Source organism: Eschscholzia californica, unplaced genomic scaffold (genome assembly GCF_041429995.1).
Source record: "Eschscholzia californica isolate CP2 unplaced genomic scaffold, dmEscCali1.0.p SCAF_1, whole genome shotgun sequence".
NCBI lineage: Eukaryota > Viridiplantae > Streptophyta > Magnoliopsida > Ranunculales > Papaveraceae > Eschscholzia > Eschscholzia californica.
This window is the reverse complement of record NW_028238198.1, coordinates 4,614,828-4,641,159: the sequence shown is the minus strand read 5'-3', so window position 1 is coordinate 4,641,159 and position 26,332 is coordinate 4,614,828. Positions and strand designations below refer to the sequence as shown.

Sequence of the window (26,332 nt, the reverse complement as noted above, 5' to 3'; positions counted from 1 at the left end):
GAGATGAGAACATAGTCGCACAAATCTGCAAGAGAGAGATGGGGAGAAAAAGTTGAATTTGCATAAATACCCCCTACGAAAGGAGACATCACATTTTTGGAGTGTAAGAATACGAAATGGGTTTTCCCATCTAAAACTATGAAAATTGACTTTCACGTTTGCCCTGTAAAACAATAGAAAACCGATTTTCTTACGGAAATCAATTTTCTAAGTTGATTTTCTCATGTAACAAACAAACTTTTGCTCCTTGTTTGTTTATCTACTCTGAAAACTCAGAGATCGTTAAAATTGAAACTCAGTAGAACTAGAAATCCATCATTTATTTGATTTTGTGTAATTGATCTAAAGTTACAATGAAAATAAAAAATGAGTTGGTAATTGGAATGAGGGTGAGAAGTGCATTTAGACCGATAGTACACAAAAACGCCATATATTATAATGAAACGGTATGAACCCTCAACGAACAGAAGTTGCAAGTTTAAAACGACATGCCGTTATTATCCTTCGTACTTTGCCTGTTTTGATGACTTGGTTGTCAGCAAATTCACCATTAACAGTATATAAGCTTAAATCAGTTGAAACCTCCGTGCAGTGTCGCGGAGAGAGAACAATATGGTACTATCGCAACATTTGTTGTAACTGAAGCACTTGATTTCTTTGTTCTGGTGGAAGGAGATTTATTTGCTCCGGTGTCAGGCTCCTCACTTGCTGGAGGAGTGCCTGCTCCATCTCAGGCGTCAACTGCGCCACATTAGGAGCGAAAATCAATAATTGAATCGATAAAGGTTGACTAATCATAAAAGTATTAAACCTTGTTTCGGTACATCGAAAAGAAAGCCCAAGTCAGATAGTTACCGGCGGAGGGCGAGGAGGCTGACTACCAACACCCATCTGACCACCAGTCGTCGGTGGGCCTGGGAGTTGCATTCCACCAGTTGTGGTCTCCGGTAAACCTGGTGGTAACCAAGAAGGTCTATCGACTTGAATAGAGCTACCAGTTTGACCACTAAAGTCTGTCCCTGAATGCAAACCACCTCCAACCTGGAAAAGGATAATTATCAAGTCTTTAAGAAGGCATACAAACTTCAACCAACCAAATCAGAGCATAAACCTGGAACATTTTGTGATTTGCAACCTACTAAAATGACAATGCCCTAGCATGAGGAGAAAAAAGCCCAGAAACTAAAGAAATTAAACACCCAAATGTGAATATCAAAGATTCTCTGTGGGGCTAATTCCCCTCAACCAACACTATCACAACAAGATCTGTAGGATGTGGTTTTTTTTCACCCGACACATGGGATGTTCCAAGTACATCTTCATGCTAAGTTGCTAACCAACAGCGTATATATCATTATACCCGTTATAAAATAAACGTGAACACATTGGGGTCTCACATGAAAGATTTCAAAGATTGAGCCTTTTTAGGCTTTGATAACAGTCAAGTGATACCAAAAGATAATAACAGATGAAATGGTCAAAAAATGGCGAGCAAGAGCATGATTAGAAGCTCGCAAAATGCTACTTTCCAGTTTATGCAGAGGTGATAACACCTTAACATTGCATTGACAAGTTGTTGTATGTTGTTTTTTTTCGCTATTTATTTATTGTGTGGTTTCTACATATTCACTATTTTTTAACAATAAGAAATATTTAAGGGTGTGAAAATAATTGATTAGGTTTTGAGCTTTAAAATAGGATTACGCCTTGGTGGCTCCTCAAGGTTATTCACATACTCCAAGCAAACCACCTCAAGGCTTAAAATCATCCATGGGTTCAAACTTGCAGCATTATCCAATAACTCAAGAGCCATTGCCCATGGTGCAAATTCAACCAGACCAATGCTGACGAAACATGTTAGACCAACATAATCAAAGAACTAAAATGGTAAGTAAACCTGATATAATGAAGAAGGTGGTGGCTGACTTGGCAGTGGTGGCTGGCCCTGTGAAAATGAAGAACCAATGCTACCTGGAGGTTTCTGCAATGACTGAACAATTAAAGAAAAACAAATTACCTCCAGTCAATTTGCTAAGCAATGTACTCAACTAAATATCAGTTACTTGATCAAAATTGTTAAATTCCTCTTACACTGAATGGGGATTGCGAAATATGGGACTGAGATACACTCGAAGGCTGGTAACCTAGATGAGAACCCATATGATGCTGAAAAGGTTGCAGTGAAGGTGGCCTAGGTTGTGATGGGAGTGGTGGTTGTAGCGGTACATGTTGGATGCCAGAGGAATACAACGATTGCTGTGGCTGGCTTGACACAACAGGAACCTGCTGGGATTGAAGTGAGGTTGGTGGTGGTGGTAGTGGAGCAGAATGAATTGGTCCTGAAGTCAAATTATGCATGTGAGAGGATTGGGGTAGGGACATGGAGGGCATTTGTCCACTTGGATGTCCCATGGGCTGTAAGGGATGTGATGGCATTGGCTGAACAGAAGTAGATGAATTTGGCAATGGAGGTTGGATTTGTTGCTGCTTTCTAATTGGAATCTGTGTCGCTGATGCATTTGATTGGTCCTGAAATAACTGGGATGCTGGAGTTGCTAATTGTTGAGTTGATTGAGCAGATTGTTTCGGAGGCGGTGCTTGTTGGACATTTGACACCTAAAACACAATCATGGTTAAGTTTAATTCAACTCCATAAAATAAGAAAACCTCGTAGAAAAACAAGATGACATACCACTTGTGGAGGCCTCACCATTCCAAGCATAATTTGTGCCTATTGAATAAAATAAATTGAAACAAGAGAAAATATAATGATTAATTACTACAATGACAACAATGAATACTTTGATCTGTATCTAGTCAATAGAGCATATTATATAAAAAGGGCTTAAGAAATGGAGATGATATCGATAGATTAGAGTATCAGACACTAACACATACACAAGTAAGACACAAATTCTAGTAGGAGATGACAAGCTTATATGTTAAGAAGAATCAATAATAAGAGAACAAATAGAGGAAACTCAGATATATCATCGACTAACAGGTTACAACATCAAGGATTACCACCAAAATAACCTATCCCATAGAATAGAAGCGATGTTGTCAGGGTTAACAAAGCAATAAAGAACTTAAAGAAAAAAGGAAAATAGATTAACCCACATTAATATATATATATATACCCCATTAGCTATCCCACCGCTACTTGATTTTGACAAAACAACTTAAAAGGCAATTCAAATTAACCTAATTCTCAAGCATATAATACCAAAACAAATCTGTAAGCCTATAGAGGACTTTCTCTTGTTCTCTGCTATGCCTTTATTTTCCTCTGCTTTATCTATTTATTTTCCCGACACAAGTAAGAATACGAAACACCCTTATGGTTTCAAAGAGACGATTCTATACGAATGCAAGTTAAGGAAACGGATTGTTGTCCCCAGCCAAGCAACAGAGCCACTCCGATCCAGTTCCGACTAACCACCGACGGCCTCATTAATTAAGAGATAAAACATAAAAATCTATCACATGGGTTCATTGTCAGACACGACGTTAATTTTATTTTGGGATTAAGTAATGACAATTCCAAACGAGATACTCATGTGTTTAAGAACACCCGATAAACCTGGGATTTTCGCTTTAATTTTCTACAAATATGCTATTTTGCTCTTTCAGCAACATTCACTAATTCCACAGATATACTTCAATCTCTCAGCATTCATGTTAAAAGTCCAAAAAGACCAAGATTTTATCACTAATGGTGTGTTTGGATGGCGGAATCATGAATCCGCAGATTCATGATTCCCTGGGATTCATGATTCCACGGATTCATGAATCCAAGTAATATCTTTTGGCTTGTTTGGCAACTAAGAATCCTATGATTTATTATTAATTGAGTATTTTCAAACGTCTTTAGAAAAAATATGATTTTTGAGAACAATAATGATTTTGAAAAAAAATAATGATTTTGTAGAAGGAAATATTTTTTTGTTGATTTTAAGTTTGAAATTTAGGTTCATTAATCCAAAATCCTAGCAAATCCTAGGGGGTAGGGTGGGATTTTGGTCCAATACAAATTTTGGAATTAGGAATCCTTAGGATTCAAGAGTCCTAGGATTCTTGGTAGCCAAACAGACCAAGGATTCATGATTCCTACCAAATTCCACTTTTGATAGGAATCCTACTTAGGAATCCTGCAACCAAACACACCATGAAAGGAAAGCAACAAGTATGATAAGTTCATCATTGAACATGAAAGAGTAAAGACTCAATTTTTCAAAACCCTAAAAAAAATCAAAAGAAGGGAAACCTGAAAAAGGGCTTTCGTTAGGGAAGGATTTTCGACAAGAATTCCTCTAGCTTGTTGCTGGTTTTGCTCGATTAAACCCTATATTGAGAACAAACAATTCAGATTAAGTGAGAGAGAACAAAGAATCCAAGTGAAAGAAACACAAATTACAAGTTTGATGAAAAAAGAAAAGAAAGACCTTCATTTGAGACATAATTTCGTAGAGTTGATTCTTTGACATTCCGGCAAAATTTGACGTGAAACTGTCGCCTGAAATCTGCTTTCCCGGCATCATTTTTTCACTTTTCGTTTTTCACTTTTTGAGAGAGGACGGTATTGTTCGACTCGGCCGAGGGAGTGAAGAAAACGTACTAGCATTCTTATTGAACGTCGGATAGAAATTTATCGGCACCACCAAACACCACTAAGAACGCCTAGGGTGAAGCTTAATATACATTTAGTTGTGCCTATAGCAATCCCCCTCTTTATTTAAAGGAAATTGGGTCGAATAACCAATTTTAGTTTTTTTTTTTTGTTTTTGGAAATTGACTACGATCATTACATTTGGCATTGATACATCAGTTTTTTTTTTGTTTTTGGAAATTGACTACGATCATTACATTTGGCATTGATACATCAAAGATGTGATAAGTTCGATAACCGTCCATTCAAACTCTTACAAGACTAGGCCTATAGCCCAACTAAAATATGGCCTAAAGCCCAACTACATTATTTATACCCAATAATCCCAATTCAAATAAACAAAGATTCCACTTTCTCTGGGATTCGAACCTGAGACCTTCAGGGTTTTCTGGAGTTTATGTCAAGTGTCAACACATTGGAATCACTTGGGATACCAACTGTTGACAAATTTTTTTTTTTCTAAAAATCAAATTTTTGTATTTTTTGTTAAAAACTCAAATATTTGTACTATGTTTGATTGAAACCCCTAATATTTTTTACAAAAGTGTTTGCAAGACGTTACAAAGATGTTGCAAGACGTTTCAAATCTATTGCAAAGCAGTTGTAAAGTTGTCACAAAGTGTTACAAAGCTGTTGTAAGGCGTTGTAAAGTTGTCGCAAAGCGTTGGAATACTGTCGCAAGGTGTTGCAAATTAAAAAAGTACTCAGAGAATTGAAGACTAAAAAAATTGAAATATCATTTTTAACCAAAGTCCAAGTTTTTTAGAGACTTTTGGCCGAATTTCTTGTTTATTTAGGGTTTGATCATATTTTGTGATAGTATTTGAAAATGATGTTGTAGGATCTGAGTGATGTATTGCTATTCAAATCCGAAAAATATATGCATCGTATCACATATAAAAATTTACAGACGTTGCAGGTACAAATGCAAATCATATACAAATATTCGACTGTCTATTGCAAGACCTAGTTGACGTTGCTATTTTTTTCTACAAACGTTCCTACTATTTCAACTTTATGATATTTTGGTTTTGTTTAGTTAAAACTTTTGTGAAATTTTGATCTTTGTCATAGTTTATACCTAACAGTAGAACTAGAATAAAAAGTTAATTTAAATTAGAACATGTGCTTCTAGAAACTTTAGGGTTTTGAAAGAGATGGTTGAAAAGGAAATCTAGTTAGGAAAGAAAAATTGGGGGGATGAAGTTGTAGACAAATAGAAAAACAGGCTTTGGCTATGCTAGTAAATATAGTTCAAGATATGGTCGTGTGGGTTGGTTAGCAATTTTAACCACTCTTACAAAATCTACTTCTGTCGGTAATACGGATCCAACATTAAATTTTAGATCTGCTCTCATGATGATCCTGTACCCTTCCGGATATAGCTCTCATCTTTCGGTTTTGTTTTTTAGGGTTATTTTTGTTTGAGTTAATTCCTATATGGCCCCCTACTTTGTGACCAGCTTCCTTTATGGCCCCCTTTTTTTTGTAAATTCAAATATAGCCCCCTATTTTCAAGTAAATGTCATTACTACCCTTCTTAATTTTAAATTTAAAACATTTAAAAAAGATTATTTCCACCTCACCCCTCTCTCTCTCTCCACCTCATCTCTCTCTACAACTCACCCCTCTCTCTCTCCAATTCACCTCTCTCTCTTTCCAACTCACCTCTCTCTCTCTTCCAACTCACCTCTCTCTCTCTCCAACTCACCTTCATCTTCTCCTATTAAGGTCGCCGGCCGGAAAATTTTCCGGCCGGCGACCTCAAAAAAAAAAAATTTCCTCTCATCTCTCTCTCTCTCTAAAAACTCCGGCGAAGGGGGTTTCCCTTCGCCGGAGCCGTGAACAGACCAGATCTGGTCTGTTCACGCAGACCTTCTGAAGCATGGCTTGCCACATCAGAGTTTTTTCCTCAGGCAACTACAAGTCCAGGTGAATGGAAACGTTTTGAAGTAGTAGAAATTATTATTATTAGTCCACAACACCAACACGGATACCCCAATTCAAGGCAAACAGATAAAGAGAGAATTAGAAAGGGATCCTCTTCATCACTTCCCTCGGGATTGGATCTCCATCTTAATAACGAAGGAAGAAGAAGAGGAGGGCTAGGGTTCATTTCTTTCTTCCATCTGAAATAAATTTGATCCATTTATCTTCCCCATTCCAGAGAGAGAGAGAGATGACGTCTCTGGGGGTGCGATTAGGCGGACCCAAAACGTTATCTTTTCTGATCAATGCCGATCATCACACCACTGATTCCTCCTCCTCTAGGTTGGTTGCTTTTGGTGGTTGTGGTGGTTTGATTCATCGTAACCAATATAACCCCAAACAACAGAAAAAGGTTATCTACAACAATTTCAGAACAGCCTCCGCGACGGCCGTAACCACGCCCACTTCTTGTTCTTTGTCTCCTCCAGTTCAAGTGGATCCCATATTAGGGACAGATATCTGCTCATCCACCCCACCAACAGGAGAAGAGCAAATAGGGTCGGAGTTGATCAACAAGAATCACCACCACCACCACCAACAATCTCAGCCGAAAAGCTTGACGACTGGATCAAGAACTCTATTTCAGAGGTACTTCTTCATTATAATACGATTATACATTTGTCAACATCTTTATTTATTACTTCATATTCATTAAGAGGAGTACTAATTAACTAATCTATTTCTTTTTTTAATTGATTAAGATTGTTAGGAACATTGGGGATTCTCCTCTTCTTGTTCATCTCTACTCTTCAAAGAACAAAGGGTATTCATCATCATCTTCATCATCAATAACCAGTAGAATAGAGAAAGCAGAACCAGGGAGTTGGACCAACATAGCAAGAAGATGGGAAGAAGGAAGTTCTGTCCCTGATGGTATAATCCTTGTTGAACAACTAAATCAAGAAGAAGAAGAACAAGTATTTGGAAACAGTATTTGGAAACAGTAATCCTTGAAAGGTCTGCTCGTGAACAGACCGATCCGGCGAAGGGAAACCCCCTTCACCGGAGTTTTTAGAGAGAGAGAGAGATGAGAGGAATTTTTTTTTTTTTAAGGTTGCCGGCCGAAAATTTTTCCGGCCGGCGACCTTAATCAAAGAAGATGAAGGTGAGTTGGAGAGAGAGAGAGGTGAGTTGGAAGAGAGAAAGGTGAGTTGGAAGAGAGAGAGAGGTGAGTTGGAAAGAGAAAGAGGTGAATTGGAGAGAGAGAGGGGTGAGTTGTAGAGAGAGATGAGGTGGAGAGAGAGAGAGAGAGGGGTGAGGTGGAAATAATGTTTTTTAAATGTTTTAAATTTAAAATTAAGAAGGGTAGTAATGACATTTACTTGAAAATAGGGGGCCATATTTGAATTTACGAAAAAAAGGGGGCCATAAAGGAAGCTGGTCACAAAGTAGGGGGCCATATAGGAATTAACTCTTTTTGTTTTAACCCCTCATTTTAATTTATTTATATGTTTGACCCCAACCTTCACCCTCTATTTTATGACCAAATTCATTTTGTCATTTGTTTGTCAATTTCGGATCGACCCCTTTTAGTAATTTTAAGCGAGCACACCCTAACCTAAATCTAGGCTCCGCCCTTATATAAAAGATCATTTCTAGATTTCGTTATTTTATAATATCTAATTCTAACAATAGTATATGGCAGATAGTGTATTTGTACCTTTCATCTGAAATTAACCAAAGTATTTGTTTAATAAATAGGTTGCCAGGCATAGCACATGTACTTTTTTTTTTTTGTTGTTGAAGATAGCACATGTACTTAAATCTTTTTAGTTTGGAACTAAAATAATTGTTTTTTCTGTTTTTATTTTTGAAAATTTAGAGAGTGTAACTCAAACTTTGAGCCAAATAATCTAATAGGAGAGAGAAGAGAATATTAATCGATGTATTAGACTACCCTCAAGGACTACTTTGGGTAATAAACAAGTATTTGCATTTCCTACCATCTAAGTGAAGCTTCACTAAGAAAAATCATGGCACAAATATTTAAAATGTAACTTATCTCCATCATTAACAAGAGATAGAAAAGTGAACAAATATTAGTACATGTTAATTAAATGAACAATGTCATGATCGAAAATTGTCTGTATACTTTTTTTTTTTTGAAATAAATTGTCTGTATACTTATTGTACCTATTTGGAATATGGAATATGTACACTAAGCACTAATTATGGAGGTGATTAGAATAAAAATGTAGAATTTGGTAGGCAGATATTGTTGGTGGTGGTTGGACAAAGAAGACTAGTCTTATTTAGTCTAAATGAGACTCCATTCTTATGAACAAATAATTACAGTTTCATTATTAAAACCGAACAAATAAGTTGATCATGCATTCATGGTTAGCACGGGGGGACAAATATATTTATCACGATAGGAGAGTTTCTGTAATATGATTCATAGTAATTACAATATCTTACGTTCCTATCTGGTTTGCCAAGATTAAGATTAGTAGAAATTCAATATGTTTCTAGATTATATGATTAACGATTAAAAGAAACAGAGAATGGCAAACCCACCCACCAAGCTCTTTGGATTTGGAGCTCTCTCTCGAGCTCATAACGAATAACATTTTGCTTGAAATGCTATTCCTAGCGCGTTGTCGACACAAAACTTTATTGTAGAATGTCATTCCTGGTGATCACATTCCATTTCGCAGCCCAAACGTGACCAAGTGAGTTGTTAACATAGGCCACAAACTACGGAAAAACATGGAGACGTTGTATAATTAATATTCAGAAACGTATAGCAGACGTGTACATGTGTCTATTCTTATAAAATTAGGGGCATATGAGGAGTTTAGAGTTAGATATAATTAAATTCCAAGAAGAAAATTCCATGCTAGGACCATCTTTGTCAAATGGTAGATGATCAAATAAAAGTTAGTTTAATCTACAAATAAACATTATTAGAACATCTTTTTCTTTGATGCTTCTTCTTCTTTCTTCTTCAAGAAGAAGCTAACTTAACCTATATTAAACATGAATATCCATTAATATTCTTGATTTTGTTGTTCATAACCTCTTACTCTCCTTCTACTTGACCTTTTGCTGGTCTCAGCTCACTTGTTGAGCTGCTCCGAATTCATTACATTTGCAGAAATGGAGAACCTTCCTCCTGGTTTTAGGTTTCATCCAACTGATGAAGAACTCATTACCCATTATCTAACTAGAAAAGTTTCTGATTTTCGTTTCGTTTCTACCGTTATTACTGATGTTGATCTCAATAGATGTGAACCTTGGGACCTCCCAGGTACTTAATTTATTCATTTTTGCTTTATTTGTTTTGACTTTTTATCTAAGTTTGATAAGAAAACCTAATTCATCTTTGATTTAATTCATTTATGTATAGGTAAAGCTGTGATGGGGGAGAAAGAGTGGTACTTCTTCAGCTTAAGAGATCGAAAGTACCCGACGGGTCTTCGAACTAATAGGGCTACAGATTCAGGATACTGGAAAACAACAGGGAAAGACAAGGAGATTTTCCATTCAGGTGTTCTAGTTGGGCTGAAGAAGACCCTAGTGTTTTACAAGGGTAGAGCTCCTAGAGGAGAGAAAAGCAACTGGGTCATGCATGAATATAGACTTGAAACCAAGTATACTTACAGGACTCAGAAGGTAAAACATACAAATAAGATATCATATTATTCCCAAAATGCATTTCCTCTTGCTTTGATTCAATTCTAACTCGATTTTGTTATCCCTTTAACCGTTTCCATGTACTGTGACGCCTAAGTCTTAGGTGTTATCGATATTGTTTGCTTTTGACATCCAAACCCAAGTCCAACGTGTACGTGGTTTTGTTTCTGGTGAAGGCTCCAGAAGGCCACCCAAAAGACCTCGACACTTACTAGGCTTGAGCGTATATACCTATAGTCCAGACTCTAGACTCTCTCCCAAGCAATGTGGGACTATCATAATCCCATACCTTCGGCAACAAGTTGTTCTCGGCTATGATACTATGGTTCATATGTGACGCCCCAAGCCTTAGCACTAATTGATATTGTTCATGTTTTTGACACTCAGACCCAAGCCCAACCAATACGGGATTTTGTTTTTGTCGAGGCTCTACGAGCCCACAAAATACCTTGAGTGTACATCCATATCCTAGGCTCCACACTCGATCCCAAACAACGCGGGCTTACGTAAGTTGGACACCAGTGTAACACTTGTTCAAAATAGTCCCACGTGAACAAAACGTAGTCTAATGACCACATTTAGGGCCTCTCAACTCCCGACCCAATTGGTTTTTACTCGATATCCACACTAACTTAATAATTATCCAAGAGATGGTTTATTTAGTTTCTTATTCATTATTGTGTCTTCTTCAGGATGAATGGGTTGTTTGTAGAGTTTTCAAGAAGAGCTCGGCTGCAAAAAAACCACAAGAGACTCCATTAATGAATCACTCACTTGATTCACCTTCTGGTACCAACAACACATTGTTAAACGAACTCGAAGATATCGAACTTCCACAGTTAAATTGCCTAACAAGTTCGTCAAACGGATTCAACACTAATCCCTTCATTAATAACCACAACAACAACAACAACAACGCGAACAACAACACCAATATCGACATGAATATAAACTGGGTTTCCCCAAGAGAAGCAATACCTAACCATTCCTCACTAAATTGGCCTTCAAACTTGTTAATGAATAACTCAAATCCTTCTATGAACTCAATGATTTTGAGTGCAAGCATTTTAAACTCTTTGATAGCACCAGGGGATCGTCGATTTAACGTCGGATCAATATCTGATAGTTTAAATCTTCATGACATCCCTTCTTCTTCTCAAATGCAACAACAGTCATTTAATATGGATTCTATCTGGAGAAACTGTTGATGAAAATTACTCCATTCTACTTGAAGTTGACCTAACTTGCAACTATTTCTCCTTTGTTTACTTTCTGTCTCTCCCTAGCTAGTTCTTGGGTACATAAGATAATGACTCTATATATTGTCAATTGGGGAGAATCTCCAATACTTAATTCAGTTTATATGTATTTACTGGCTACCTTTCCGCATTTTCTTGTAAAATCAAAGCCTCTCTCTTTATATTATATATACTAGGGTATATCTCGTGCCCTAGGGCACGGACACTTGTATCAATCAAATGTTACGAAATTTATATATTTTATTGAGATAGAGATTTTATTAGTTATTATTTTTTGTATTACTTTTTTGTTTCTTTTCTCATAAATTAGTTATTTTTCTATTGAGAGATTTCAATTTCTTTTTTTAACCCTTGAAATTTATTTTGTTTCTTTATTTTTTAAATTAGTTATTTTATTTCTAAGAAGGAAACGATTATTGTTTTTTAAATAGGTAATTTTATTTTTACGAAGGACTATATTATTTTTCTAGCGTATATCCCGTGCCCTAGGGCACGGACATTTGAGAGAGATTTTAATTAGTTATTATTTTATTGAGAGAGATTTTAATTAGTTATTATTTTTTTGTATTATTTTTTTTGTTTATTTTCTCTTAAATTAGTTATTATTTTATTGAGAGAAAGAGAGAGAGAGAGAGATTTTTTTTTAACCCTTGAAATTTATTTTGTTTCCTTTTTTTCTTACATTAGAATTTTTATTTCTAAGAAGGAAAAGATTATTGTTGTTTAAATAGGTAACTTTATTTCTACGAAGGACTATATTTTAAAATTTGAGAAGGGCTTCTAGACAATATCCTTTATTAGAAAAGGATGTTTGTCCCAGTCATCGTTTTCCCTTCTGTTTTATATAATAGATGTAAACATAAACTCAATAGGTAAAACCTTGTTGAATGTTTTAGTATGTTCATAATTTGTTTAGATCTCTTGAATCTCTTCAATGTGTTAGTATGTTTACCCAATAAGAAGGAATCCTTACGTATACATGCTTTTACGGTTATTTGTGGCACGATAGTCTAATTGAGGGATTTTTTTGGGTTTTTTGGGCTTACCCCTCGTCACTAATTGGTAATTGAGTTTACCCCCTTCAATAATGGGTAATTGAGCTTACCCCCTTGAACTTACTATTAGTGACAAAAACACAAAGGCTATGTTTGGCGTACGTGAAATAATTGCCACCACCAAGAACAATTATTCTTCGATATGATTCATATTAGGGATTCTATCTCATTTTATTGTTTGATTTGGTCAGGAATATGATTAGTAAATATCGATTTTGTTTATATATTATTTACTTTCTGATTTTATTATCACATACCAAACATATCTTTAGTAGTTTTGATAAAAAATCTAAATTCAAGGGGGTAAGCTCAATTACCAATTACTTAAGGGGGTAAACTCAATTACCAATTAATTGTGAGGGGGTAAGCTCAAAAAACCCGGATTTTTATGATATCTTTAGGGCTTATATCGTATGTTACAAGCGCATATATTTCGCCATTAGTATACTAACACCGTCAAATAATAATAAATATTTGGTTTAAGTGTAATATAAAAGCACACCATGCTATAAGCCAAATCTTTATTTGCATTTAGTTGCAGGGTTCTCAAATTACTAAAATATATATGACCGTAAGATTTGAGATCACATCGAATATATTTAAGAGTTAATTCCTATATGGCCCCCTACTTGTGACCAGCTTCCTTTATGGTCCCTTTTTTTTCGTAAATTCAAATATGACCCCCTATTTTCAAGTAAATGTCATTACTACCCTTCTTAATTCTAAATTTAAAACATTAAAAAAAAGTTATTTCCACGTCACCCTCTCTCCAACTCACCTCTCTCTTCTCCGGCAAGGTCGCCGGCCGGAAAATTTTCCGGCCGGCGACCTTCAAACCTAAAAAAAAAAAAATCTCTCTCCTCTCTCTCTCTAAATTTTTTTTTTTTTAAATCTCTCCACTCTCTCTCTCTAAAAACTCCGGCGAAGGGAACTGTTCACGAACAGTAGGAAATAGCTATAATAAGCACACGAAATAATCTCATTACAAAATCTCACCATATGTTATGTTTATAGAAGTTAAAGGTTAGGGAAGCAAAACTGTTCTACCCAAAAACATGATATGCTTCAGGTTCTTATACCAAAGAAATCAGAGGATATGTCCTTGGGGTCAGAAAATCCAAACCAACTTCAAGCTAATCAAATAGAACAGTCTACTTTGAAGTTGATTCATAATCAAATCTTGTTCTAATACTACTTATTAATGAAGCTTTGCATCTAGTCAGAAAACCCCAATTTTTCCATTGAAGCCATAATGAAACTTCAGCAATATCTAGAATCCAAGTGAAATTGTTCATTTGATGGTATGAACGAAACCCAAATGTATGTCAAATCAGCTCGAGGGGCGAAGTTGTTTGAAAAAAGAGTTAATTCCTATATGGCCCCCTACTTTGTGACCAGCTTCCTTTATGGCCCCCTTTTTTTCGTAAATTCAAATATGGCCCCCTATTTTTATGTAAATGGCGTAAATACCCTTCCTAATTTCTAACTAAAATATTAAAAACATATTTATTTCCACCTCACCTCATCTCTCTCTCTCCACCTCATCTCTCTCTCTCACCACCTCATCTCTCTCTCCACCTCACCTCTCTCCACCTCACCTCTCTCCACCTCACCTCTCTCCACCTCACCCCTCTCTCCACCTAACCTCCCTCTCTCTCTCCACCTCACTTTGTCTTCTCCGATTAAGTTCGCCGGCCGGAAAATTTTCCGGCCGGCGACCTTAAAAAAAAAAAAACTCTCATCTCTCTCTCTCAAAAGATTCCGGCGAAGGGGTTACCCTTCGCCGGAATCTGTTGAACCAGACCTTCAGATCTGAAGGTCTATTCCGAGCAGACCTTCAAAGGGTCTGCTCGAACAGACCCTTGAAGGTCTGCTCGGAACAGACCTTCAGATCTGTTGAACCAGACCTAAAGGTCTGGTTCAACAGATTCCGGCGAAGGGTAACCCCTTCGCCGGAATCTTTTGAGAGAGACTGAGAGATGAGAGTTTTTTTTTTTTTTTTTAAGGTCGCCGGCCGGAAAATTTTCCGGCCGGCGACCTTGCTGGGGAAGACAAAGAGGGAGAGGTTGAAAGAGAGAGACAGAGAAAGAAAGGTGGAGAGAGAGAGGTGAGGTGGAGAGACATGTGAGGTGGAGAGACATGTGAGGTGGAGATAGAGGTGAGGTGGAGAGACATGTGAGGTGGAGATAGAGGTGAGGTGGAGAGACATGTGAGGTGGAGATAGAGGTGAGGTGGAGAGACATGTGAGGTGGAGATAGAGGTGAGGTGGAGAGACATGTGAGGTGGAGATAGAGGTGAGGTGGAAATGAGGTGGAATGTATTTAATTTTATTTTGAAAAATTATAAATAGGAAGGACAATTAGGACATTTACTTGAAAATAGGGGGCCATATTTGAATTTACGAAAAAAGGGGGTCATAAAGGAAGCTGGTCACAAAGTAGGGGGCCATATAAGAATTAACTCTTGAAAAAAATAGTAAATTGACGAAACTCTAGATAATATTTGTGCACAAAACAGAACAAAATCTCACACTAGATCAAGTACTATCATCAAGTGATTAATTGACAGAAAAGTTAGGGGGAGACAATATCTATGATACTGTGATTTGACAAATAGCAACAGATCTCTAGGTAGGATTAGAGCAGAAGATTCTGCCCAAAATCAAAAAGGGAAAATAAAAAACAAATGGGGAAGGAAGATGAAATTGGTTGAGGTTTGATATTGGGAGAAGAAGAGGTACCTGTTGTTGTTTAGCTACTTGATCTCTCAACCTTGTTGCTTGTTTCCTAATTGCATCCATTTAACAGATTGGTAGAGAGAGAAAGGAGAGAGATCTAATGGAGTTTAAGGGGAAGAAGATGAGTCGCCGGCTTTCAAAATAGACTGGCAGTTGGACATCCAAATGAGAAAGGAGAGAGAGAGAGATTTTGTTCGCGAACAGCTATTGTTCACGAACAGCTACTGTTCACGTGAACAGATCCTCCGGCGAAGGGAAACCCCCTTCGCCGGAGTTTTTAGAGAGAGAGTGGAGAGATTAAAAAAAAAAAAAATTTAGAGAGAGAGGAGAGAGATTTTTTTTTTTTTAGGTTTGAAGGTCGCCGGCCGGAGAAGAAAGAGGTGAGTTGGAGAGAGAGAGAGGTGAATTGGAGAGAGAGAGAGAGGGGTGAGGTGTAGGGAGAGATGAGGTGGAGAGAGAGGGGTGAGGTGGAAATAACTTTTTTTTAATGTTTTAAATTTAGAATTAAGAAGGGTAGTAATGACATTTACTTGAAAATAGAGGGCTATATTTGAATTTACGAAAAAAAAGGGACCATAAAGGAAGCTGGTCACAAAGTAGGGGGCCATATAGGAATTAATCCATGGCTGTACTGGCCCCAAAAGCAAAATTGCACACATCTTATGAAACTTTTGCACTGAATGGGAATTTTGGGCCATGTGTTGTCGGGTCAATTTGCATTGTTATTCTTTTTTTTTTCTGTTAGCAGAATAATTGTAACACAATTGCCCCATTGAACTACAAAAATAATTCCAATTTATATTGTTAAATTGTGATCTTTCTAGTTTTACTCTCCTTTTGGATAGAAGAATTATCTTTTAACTCGATTTGTGCGAAAAGCGAAACTGTAGACGTCATACAAAACCTTTGCTTTCAGTGTGCATTTTGAGGCATGTGTGTTGTCGGGTGTAGTTGCATTGTTATTTTCTTTCTTTTAAGAGAAGAATTGTAAAACTGTACTTAAAACTTTTAGATTTAAAAAAATCGCCCCATCGAGCTGAAGATTATATTGTAAAATTTTGATCTTTCTAGTTTTATGCTCTATTGGGGTTGAGGAATAAAAACTAGGATTTTGACATAAAGTGGGATATGATATTCCAAGATTCTTAATTGGGTTATCATCTAAAAACCCTTCTCAATTGCGCTTTCTTATTTTGTGTTAGTACCAAATTTGCGAGGGCCCTTACATTATGAATTTTGGTTTTGTTATACAAAATAACCTACGAAATATCCATCCATATCACTAAGACATAGCTAGGGTTGCAATCAGTTTTTTTTGCCTCTTTCAATCGTGAAAACGAGTCTTAGTCTCCAACGAACTGTAGTTAACAAATACTCTAGATATAAATTCATGAATCATTAGATGGATGGTACTTTCATTCAAACTAACATATTAAAATATATCAAAACAAAAGAATACATAAAAAAATAAAATAGAAGCATGCTTCACCATACAAATCATGCATCTCTTTTTCCTTTTTGTGTTTGTCTTTTTTTTTTATAATTGAAGACCATTCATATCTTTGTAAGATGCGTAATTTAAACGCAAAAATGACTCACCCATCTTCAATACCCTACTATCACAAGTGGCCTTTAAAATTCGTATAAAATGTGCCTTTTTTTCTTGACCGTCCGATCCAACTGCTTATATACGAAGACACAAAAACGTGAAATTGTCAAAGATAGCAAAACAACCAAATTCCTTGAAAGAATCAAACTTCCTTTTATTAAACGGCTAGATTTAAATCTGATTTGATACAATATCACAAGAGTTAGGTTATTTAGCTTACGTCTCCTTTTTCATAATAATCTTATAGAAAACTGTTGAATCGGACGGTTAGTATGAGTTTAGTTGTTGATATTTTCGAATCAAATACTTGTAATCTTAAAGACGTGGAAAGCGTGAAACACTAAAAAATTAGTTTCTCTCTCTAAAAATGTTGTTATTTATAATCACCGGATCCCCAATCGCTAGTCTTTTTCTTCTCGCTTGACTCTGTTTTTGTGGTTTCTCTTTCGTTTTCTTTTCTTCTGTTTCTCAGAAATCCTCCCCTTGGAGGAGCCGAGCCTATAGTTCGCCAAGGTAATCCTCTCTTTCTCTCTCTAACTTTCTCTCTCTAACTTTCTCTCTCTAACTTTCTTTCTCTAACTCTCTCTCTCTCTAATCGTTTCAATCTCTAATTTCTTCATAGATGTTTATTTTATGATTTTGTTTAATTTTTGCTTTTTTTTGTTATTAGACGAAATTTATTGTCTAGAACAGATCTTGTTAATTTTCGGTTTGTTGAAATCGGCTTTACTATTCAAGTTTTTTCAAATTTTTGATTAGATTTTGACTCAGATCTGTTCAGATCTGAGCATAAACACCTTCGATCTGTCAAAAAGTACAAAAAAATCAGATTCAGATCTACTTTTTTGGTTTAATTTCTTATGTTTCGTGGATTTTTACTTCTGATTTGTGTACAAACAGGTGTTCTTCTGCAAATCTTAAGCAAGAATTAAAGATGAAACATTGCGTATTTCAGCAGAACGCCTTTACTACTTCTTCCTGTGAAGAGTGGAGAAACTCCGTTTCCGAACAGAAAGATCTTGTTGTTTGCCCTAAACCTAGACGACTTAGAACCCTAACTAACAACACAAATGATCCTTTTTGGCCTTTTAGATGTCACTTAAGGTAATTTTTCACATATATATATTATCTTCTTTATTACTCCAATGAAATCTTTCCCTAATTTATCAATTTTTTTCCTTTAAAAATCGAAACTTTTTTCGATTTCTAATAAAATCCCTCTTTTATTTCTTCTGATTCCAACAGTCAACAAACAGATCTTAGCGATTCAAAAGCAGGAAATGAACTTCTGGATATCTTCCTCACCAAAGTATGCCTCTTTCTCTCTCTAGCTTACTTCTGATTCGTCCAAAACTGCACCTTTTTTAATCTCAATTTGTTTAATGGGTAGTCCAGATTATTCAGATCAATTCTTAAATTTTAATTGGTGTTTTTTCCCTGTTCTTTTATAGGGTGGGCAAGTTTCCTCATCACCTCCATTTTTTTGTGGGTCACCACCAACAAGAGCATCAAATCCATTAATCCAAGATGCAAGATTTGGGGATGAAAAAGTTTTATCACCCATTTCTCCCCTTTCAATTCCTGTTGTTTCTGGTTCATCATCTTCTTCTTCATCACCATCCATCAAGAAAGGGGCAGGTGGAGGAGGTTGTGTCCGGACAAAGTTCGGCCATTCCCCTGCTCCAGTTAGAATTGAAGGGTTTGATTGCAGAAGGGATAGACGAAATTGTGGCATCCCTGCAGTAGCTTAGAGAGAGAAAGGAGAGAGAGAGAGAGAAAGAAAGAGAGAAATTGGAGTTTCTTATTTGTGGTTCTAGTGAGTGTAAATATGGGGGTTTTAAAGTTGGGGGTGAGATTATCTTTGTTATTATGAAGATATTCTTCACTGTGTATGAGTGGTGTTTTTGTATAGAAGTATATGTAAATGGATGAAAATAAAAGAGAGTGAAGGAAGAAAGCCTTTTCCTTCTTTCTTTCTTCTTCTTCATCTCTAATCTAAGTTGGGCTGGTTAGAATTTTAGAGAGAGAGAAAGTAAAGAAAAGAAGGACTTATCTTCTTCCTCATCTCTAAGTTTGAGTTTAGAGAGAGAAAGTAAAAGTTTGAGTTTCACTTGTAATCTCGGCTTAAAATATCTGTAAATAAATTTGGTTTTTCTTTACTGTATTTTTCAAAGTATTAAATTTAGGGCATTTATTTTGAACACGTTGGTGTTGAAAAGCAAGTGGGGGGGGATGAAAGATGGGTGGTTCAAGTTTGGTTGGCTATGCTTTTAAAATCGTTAGATCTCTCAATCAAATTAAAATAAAGTTTGTTGGAAACTGTGTTGTGTCCAGCGTTGACTGATTTGGGATCTTAAGGTTGGACCCTCCATGGTCCCATTGGGTCAACTTGAATCCCTCTTAGCATAACAAACAAGAAATGGTCCCTTTGGATCAACTTGAGTCCCTCCAAGCATAACAACATTCTTCTCTCTCTCTCTATCTCTCTGCGAGGATGGAGAATTGGTGGTGGTTGTTGGAGATTGAAAAACAAATAAGTCGAATTTTTTACTCCAAACAAAGTTGCCTCTTAATCGAATCTATTTACCAAAAATTTTATTCCCAAAAAAAAAATTATATCATTAGTTTTTTTGTTGAAAGTATATAATTTGTTAAGAGATTATACTTCCCAATCTTATTATCAATCACTATGATAGTATCTCGTAAATTTATCACCAAATGTCGAGAGTATAGATCTGTTTGTAAGGATCCAACTCAAAATCAATTGGTAATAGTGAAAAAAACTTGGACTATTGGTCAAGAAGTCGCTCTTCTTTAGTTCTTATATATGGGACTGTACTTATAAGATCGAAAAAGAATAACTACACTGAGTAAATAGTCTGACTCAAATCTATATAATAAAGGAGTACGATATCATCAGAAAATAATTTTATCTTCGATGGACTATACTTCTCAAATTTATCTTCCAAGATTAAAATTGTATCTTTCAGATTTATCTCTAAAATTTGATATTATCATCAGATATTTATCTCCAAATATCAAATATTGAGATTAGAGATGAATTAGTTCAACAAAAAAAAAAAAAAAAGAGATTAGAGATGAATTATGCAATTGTTCTTTTTTTTTTTTTTGATGAATTATGCAATTGTTCTTTTTTTTTTTTTGATGAAGGTTGCAATTGTTCTTTGATAAAGGAGAAAAGAGAAAGGCACAAAATATCCCCACATAAAATAGGAGTGGGGTCCATGAGTGTTTGGTCCCAAAAACCTGACCTTGACATTGAGAGAAGAGAAGAAGCGTTGGCGTTGGGTAAGGAAAAAAAAAACAGTGCAAATTGTGGCCGACCTTACCTGTGGTCCTCCACCTTATTTTGTCCAATCAAACCCCTCTCCTTCCCTCAAAGGTCAATCATTTCGGATACGATAAGGATTATGAATTCACAATTCCCGTTGTCCAATTGGCATCATTTTACACCTCAATATTACTTAGAGCAACTCTAATCCCAGTTGTCTTAAGCCGAAAAAAATTACTTTTTCACTCAAAATTTTTAGTTCCAGTTCAACCTCAAAAATTTAGTTTCAACTCCAGCCTCTCTTGTGGTCGAAAATTTATTTATGTGAAAAATGCGTGTGTGGCGTTTTTGTTGGTATGCGAGAAACGTGTGTGGTTTTGTGTATATACAAAACACGTTTTTGAACTATTTTCGAAGTATTTTTTTTTCAAGGTTGAAAAATTATTCGGGGACCGACCCTTTCGTTCAAAGTATTTTAATATTTTAATCCAAACATCAATTTGTATTAACATATTTTTATTATTAATGTTGGTTTTGATTTTTAAGTTATTTTTAATTTTTTACTTATTTTTTAAGTTATTTTTATTTAAAAAAAAAAAAGAAGAGGGAGATCCAACGGCCAAGATCAGGCCCAACAAGACCGTTGAGAGTCCCCAACGGTCCTGTTGGGGAGCCTTCAGTCGCCCCTAATGTAAGGGGCGACTGAAGCGACTGAAGCATCGGTTGGGACCTCCGCCCCAGATGACTGTCATTGGATGCCCTGGCTGACATCAAAAATTTGAATTTTTTGCCTCAGCCAGGCCCGCGTTGGAGTTGCTCTTAGAGCCATTTTAGGCCTCGTTCCGCAAACCTTATCAGTATTATCACCTCCCTTCTAATCCCCCCAATAAAAAGTTATACCAGGTAATATCATTTTGGTCCTCTAAAGATCATCAATTCACCTAAATAATCCTCTTAAAGATGATCAGTTTCGAACTAGTTTTTCGGTTTTTTTTTGTCTATCAATTTTACAAGTTGAGTTTTTACTTCTTTTTTTCGTGTTCCCTCTTTCTTCCTAGGAGAATGGGGCATCTCTCAATGACTCCATCATAATCTAAAAAAGGAATTCTCTTTTGTTTTCTTTTCTTTTCTTCTTCTCCTATGGTCCAGTAATGGTGGACGACATAGAATAAATGAAGAAAACGAAAGAACATTCTTTTTCCTAATACAACCATTGGCACACGTGTTGCCGTGATTCTCTACAACAAAGAAAGAGGAATGAGACATGTAGAAAAATACTTAAATGGGCAATCACTAGAAGACCATTTAAGTATTTTGATCATCTTTTGAGACCGAAAATAGTATTAACTCAAAAAGTTACAACAATCTCAACGGAGATTCTAAATTTTGACGAACAAAATTCTTGAAAAAATTGATTTGTGTGAACATCTTTTAGTTTCCTTATCTAGACCGCTTATTGGGAATATTGTCGAAGTCATGGGCGGAGCTACATAGAGACTACCTTTGGCTCACGCCGTGGCCCGTGGGTAGATTTTGTGGTGGTGGTATTCGGTATAAGTTTGGGTCTATAGAGTAGAAAGAGTTTGGCAAGATGGTATTCAGTGTAGTCTAGCTCAAAAGTGGGCATGTAATCATATCTCACTATTGGTTTCAACTTTCTTCTTATTTATTGGGTTTTTTCTTTGACCCCTAGTTTTAGTTAACTTTGATTTATCGCCCCCAATTTGACCCTTCTCTTCTGAATAGTTCATTTTTTCGACCCTTGCGTTTTATAATTCAAGATCGACTTCTTTCCGTTAGGTCTGCTAGAGTTACTTCTGAGTCCCCAAATTACCAATCACAACTATTACTTCATAGTATAAACAGTAATTTCAAAAAAGTTAATTTTTCTTAGGTGCTGTTTTTTTTTTCGTTTGTGTCTGAATCTGAATTGGCTGAACTGAATTGACTGAATCTGAATTGGTTGAATTGTTTTACTTATTTGATGTTTGTTTTTTGAATCTGAATTAGTAGGTCTGAATTAAAAAATTTACCATTCTATCCCTCATTGATATGTTTAACCAAACAAACCCTAAACATTCAAAAAAAACCTAACAGACCCTATATTGGCCAAATAAAAGAGGCAGAAACTAGGGTTTCATCATTTTCCTCATCTCCCTCTCCTGCTCGCCGGTTCTACATCTCCTCTCCTGCTCGCCGGTTCTTCTTTATCCGATGGAAAGTTGTCGTCGGCTCTTTCTCTCCCTCTCTCTCTAACCAATAATAGCTCTCACCGGATCTCTCTCCCTTTAACCGATGAAAAGCTCCTGCCAACTCTTTGTGTCTCTTAGCAATGGAGAACACTCGCCGGATCTGCCTCTTTCTCCCTCTTTGTTTAAGCAAATACCAGGAAAACGAAACCCTCGCCAGTTCCGGCAAGGGTTAATAGATCTCCTTCAAAGGAAACAAATATTTGGTGATGTTTTGGTTTGGTGATGGATCCTTTGGTGGTGGTATGGTCTGGTGGTGATACGCTCTGTGGTTGTGGTATCCTCTATGGTGGTGGTGATGTGCTTTATGGTGATGGTGTTGTAGTGTGCTGGTTGTTTGGTCCGCCGGTGTTGGTGGTTTGGTCCGCCGGTATTGGTGGTGGTTTGGGCTGTCGGTGGTGGTTTGGGTTGTTGGTGTTTGTGGAGAAAAATTTTTAAAGTACAAAGTTGTAGTGTGGTGTTGTAGTGTGGTGGTTGTTTGGTTTGCCGGTAGTTGTGAGTTGGTTCGCCGGTGTTGATGGTGGTTTGGGTTGCCGGCGGTGGTTTGGGTTACCGGTGGTGGTTTGGGTTGCTGGTGGTGTAGAGACAAATTTTTAAATTATAAGGGCAAAAAAGTCATTTGCAAGATATCAGAAGTTGGCTTCATAATTCAGACTTGTTTTGAAGTCTGAAATGTATGGGCTCTTTTTCAGCCCATTCAGACTTTGGCCCAATTCAGTCAAATTTTCAGAAATTTATAAATTCAAAACCAAACATCAGAAATCTGAATTGGGTTTCAATTCAGATTTCAGATCTGAAAAAATAAAAAAACAAACACCACCTTAGACTTTGGAGATTTCAATTGTTAAATCTTATTAATTTTTATGTGAAGCTTGATTCCACCCATATTTTGTTTATATTTTTATTTTCACAAGAAAAAATATTGTAAAAAATCATTACCACTTTTAATTTTTTAGACAAATATTGAATATTTATCGAATAAACCATAACAGTTTCACATTCACATTTCTTATTTTGTTTACTTTATAAATCACTTAATTTAGCTTGAGCTAAAAAGTTAAGATATGTTCAAGAATCATGACTACAAAGATATCATATTCACTAGAGAACTGATTTATAGTTTAACCAAATTCTTTCTAATGACTAAGATTACACAGACAGGAATAGAAGGAATGAGTGAGGCGGCCCCAAACCAATAAACAGTTTCTCACGGTGGTGATAATTGGCGTTGGTGGTTAGGACATTTTAAGTTGGTCTTCAGGACTCATCTTAAATTATAGGTTGCAAGTACACATGTTGTAAGTAGAAGTTTGTCTTTTTTTTTTTTTGGAAATTAACTACGATCAACAATAGTCATTACATTTGGCATTGATACATCAATGATGTGATAAGCTCGATAACCACCCATTTAAATTCTTACAAGATCGGGCCTAGAGCCCAACTAAACTATGGCCTAAAGTCCAACTACGTTATTAATACCCTAATAAGTTTGTTGTATAATAATGTTTTAGGCTAGCGCAACCTAAATAGATATGAGTTTTTAACCTCGGCCAGATATAGGTAGACTTAAACACACAAAATATTTCAGATAAGGCCATTTCCATTTATTTGAAGTTTGAAATATTTTATCTATGTTTGATGTGGAACATAAAATAAGGTTTGAAGAAAATGAATTTATTAGATCTCAAATTCGAAAATGCAGTTGTATAGTTGTACTTTACTCACAAGCCTATTAAATAAGCCCATTTTCTTCTTGACGCGACGAGCCCACCATGTGACCAACAACGTCAAACTACATGTAACTCAAGTTAAATCAGTCGATTTTAGTTTGGCCGCAAATTGCTACAACTTGGATTACAATAAATTGATACTCACCCATTTGTCAAAACTAATTGTTGTAATAAGTTGTGATAAAAGTAGAATTCTCGGTTTGATATTTAATTCGAATAAATACTTCCATCTTTCCATCTATGACTGTTCTTAAACAAATTGAAGGTTTATCTTGTGGACTAAGAAGGTTGGCTCTAGGAAGGCTAGGTTGGGTCTCTTAGCCCAACCAGGATCTGTCTCAGCCCTCAGGTCCCTTGCCCTTGGACATGCTCTGGAGGTCAAGCTAGTGGACAGTCCTATACTCCTATCCATTCTAATATGGGGTTACATGCTAAACCAAAATCTCATCCAAGATTGGAAATTTTATATGCACGCAGTATTCCATTATATGCACACACAATTTGCCCTTGACTTACACAACAAAAAATACATAGACATGTGCATTTAACAGAAAAGGTGTCTGCATATAGTTTGGACTTCACATCAAGGTTTGCTTTCATTTGTTGTAAGAGTATTTTTCACCTTTCTTTGCTGGCCCTGATTGGTAATTGAGTTTATCTCTTTAATAATTGGTAGTTTAGTTTATCGGTAGCCAAATATAACTTCTGAAAATTTCGCTTAAGTTAAAAGCAAACAAATGTAAAAGTGATATCTATAAAAGGAAAATACAATTTATTCATGGAAGGTTACAATATAATTTATGGTTGTAGCTCTTAATGTTCATCCTCACACATCAAGTTAGACATGATCCGAAAACAAATAACAGGAAGTAAAAAAATAAAACAAGAGAAATTGCAAAGAAACCCAAAGATTAGAAACCAAGAAACCCTAAAACCACATAAGGAAAAAAAGTTACATTAGACTTTATCCCATGGTTTTAACTCTTAATCGGCAATCTATAAACTTAGTAGCCTTCGGGCTTGTAGGCGATGAAACTGACACATTGCACTTGACGTTTGTTGTCGAATCCGATGATTCTAATAAATGAGCCTGGGTAAGCTGTTTTCGCTTCGTCGAGTTCCTTCAAGACTTGGGAAGAGTCAGTGCATCCGAACATAGGTAGCTTCCACATGGTCCAGTATCGGCCATCGTAGTATCCTGGGGAAGCGTTGTATTGACGGAAGACAAAACCTACCTGCACGAGTCAAGATATAAAAACCATCAACCATTTATTGATGAATATATGACTTATTATGACCTAATTGCATATAAAATGTCACTTACTTCGTCGAATTCTAAGCAAGGAACCCATCCATTTTTCAAGAGGTAGTCGACTTCCTTAGCCAACGATTCAGCGGTTAGTGGTGGAAGGTACGAAAGAGTTTCGAACTTCTTCAAACCAGTTGGAGGCCACACCTAAATCATACAATTTTCAAATAATTGTTATTAATTTTGTGTAAGAATGACGTATTAAGAAATCAATATCTGAACTGTTTCATGTATATATCTATAAATTTCATAGGAACTGCGTAAAATTACGATACCTGCATGCACTGAACACGGCCACCATTGCTAGGTAGAGAGGTAATATCGTTGGTCTTGCGAGTAACGGGGAAAGCAACCGATCGGAGACCGGTGAATGGGGCAACAATGGTAGATTGAGCCTGAGGGGCACGGTTAATAGATGCAACAGCTGAGGATGAAATCAAGGAGGAAGCCATTGTTCAAACTCTTGAGGGTTTGTGCTCTTCCTCAACTCTTCCTATATATAATCCTATAAGACATAAAAATACTTTTTTCCTCAAAATATCTTTTTCTTAATCCAAGGGTTAATATTCAAATACCCACTAAAATTAAAAGATTTTTGACCCTTGGATCAAAATAGTGGATAGGATTTAAGCAAAAAAAAGGGAGAAATATAGATTTCAACTATCATTGGGCACCAATCCCGATGTGCCATTTGGCTAAATCTTCTAATCTTATCTTAATCGATAGGGTAAAGGGATGAATATGTGATGGAAGTTTGGCAGTATTTTAACAGTGCTTTATAGCCGTTCAAATATTATC

General features: G+C 36.2%; 4 protein-coding genes and 1 long non-coding RNA gene across 6 annotated transcripts; 3 read left to right on the top strand and 2 right to left on the bottom strand.

Annotated features, from left to right (window-relative positions):
- Nucleotides 1-301: 301 nt before the first annotated feature.
- Nucleotides 302-4,709, bottom strand: LOC147563442 (cleavage stimulating factor 64-like). Of its 2 annotated transcripts, none has more exons than XM_086637762.1 (7): nt 4,446-4,709; nt 4,268-4,345; nt 2,693-2,731; nt 2,092-2,616; nt 1,898-1,990; nt 856-1,041; nt 302-741 (listed from the first exon to the last, which is right to left on the bottom strand). In XM_086637762.1, exons 1-7 carry the CDS (start codon nt 4,539-4,541, stop codon nt 619-621), a joined length of 1,140 nt encoding a protein of 379 aa, XP_086493888.1. In that variant the 5' UTR covers nt 4,542-4,709; the 3' UTR covers nt 302-618. The 2 variants fall into 2 exon arrangements, with proteins under 2 accessions (XP_086493888.1, XP_086493896.1); XM_086637770.1 differs by having other exon boundaries at nt 2,693-3,712; nt 4,168-4,345; nt 4,446-4,599.
- Nucleotides 4,710-6,618: 1,909 nt separating this feature from the next.
- Nucleotides 6,619-7,560, top strand: LOC147563441 (uncharacterized). Its single transcript, XR_015236459.1, has 2 exons — nt 6,619-7,246; nt 7,360-7,560. It is a non-coding gene; the product is annotated as an uncharacterized LOC147563441 (long non-coding RNA).
- A 2,003-nt stretch (nt 7,561-9,563) lies between these two features.
- Nucleotides 9,564-12,471, top strand: NAC058 (NAC domain containing protein 58). Its single transcript, XM_086664715.1, has 4 exons — nt 9,564-9,908; nt 10,008-10,273; nt 10,987-11,730; nt 12,405-12,471. The coding sequence occupies exons 1-3, from the start codon at nt 9,758-9,760 to the stop codon at nt 11,500-11,502; spliced, it is 933 nt and encodes a 310-aa protein (XP_086520841.1). The 5' UTR covers nt 9,564-9,757; the 3' UTR covers nt 11,503-11,730; nt 12,405-12,471.
- Nucleotides 12,472-17,143: 4,672 nt separating this feature from the next.
- Nucleotides 17,144-19,113, top strand: LOC147563439 (uncharacterized). Its single transcript, XM_086637850.1, has 4 exons — nt 17,144-17,467; nt 17,855-18,058; nt 18,200-18,263; nt 18,406-19,113. The coding sequence occupies exons 2-4, from the start codon at nt 17,889-17,891 to the stop codon at nt 18,703-18,705; spliced, it is 534 nt and encodes a 177-aa protein (XP_086493976.1). The 5' UTR covers nt 17,144-17,467; nt 17,855-17,888; the 3' UTR covers nt 18,706-19,113.
- Nucleotides 19,114-24,978: 5,865 nt separating this feature from the next.
- On the bottom strand, nt 24,979-26,005 carry LOC147563438 (ribulose bisphosphate carboxylase small subunit, chloroplastic-like). Its single transcript, XM_086637839.1, has 3 exons — nt 25,810-26,005; nt 25,550-25,681; nt 24,979-25,460 (listed from the first exon to the last, which is right to left on the bottom strand). Exons 1-3 carry the CDS (start codon nt 25,984-25,986, stop codon nt 25,230-25,232), a joined length of 540 nt encoding a protein of 179 aa, XP_086493965.1. The 5' UTR covers nt 25,987-26,005; the 3' UTR covers nt 24,979-25,229.
- Nucleotides 26,006-26,332: the final 327 nt, after the last annotated feature.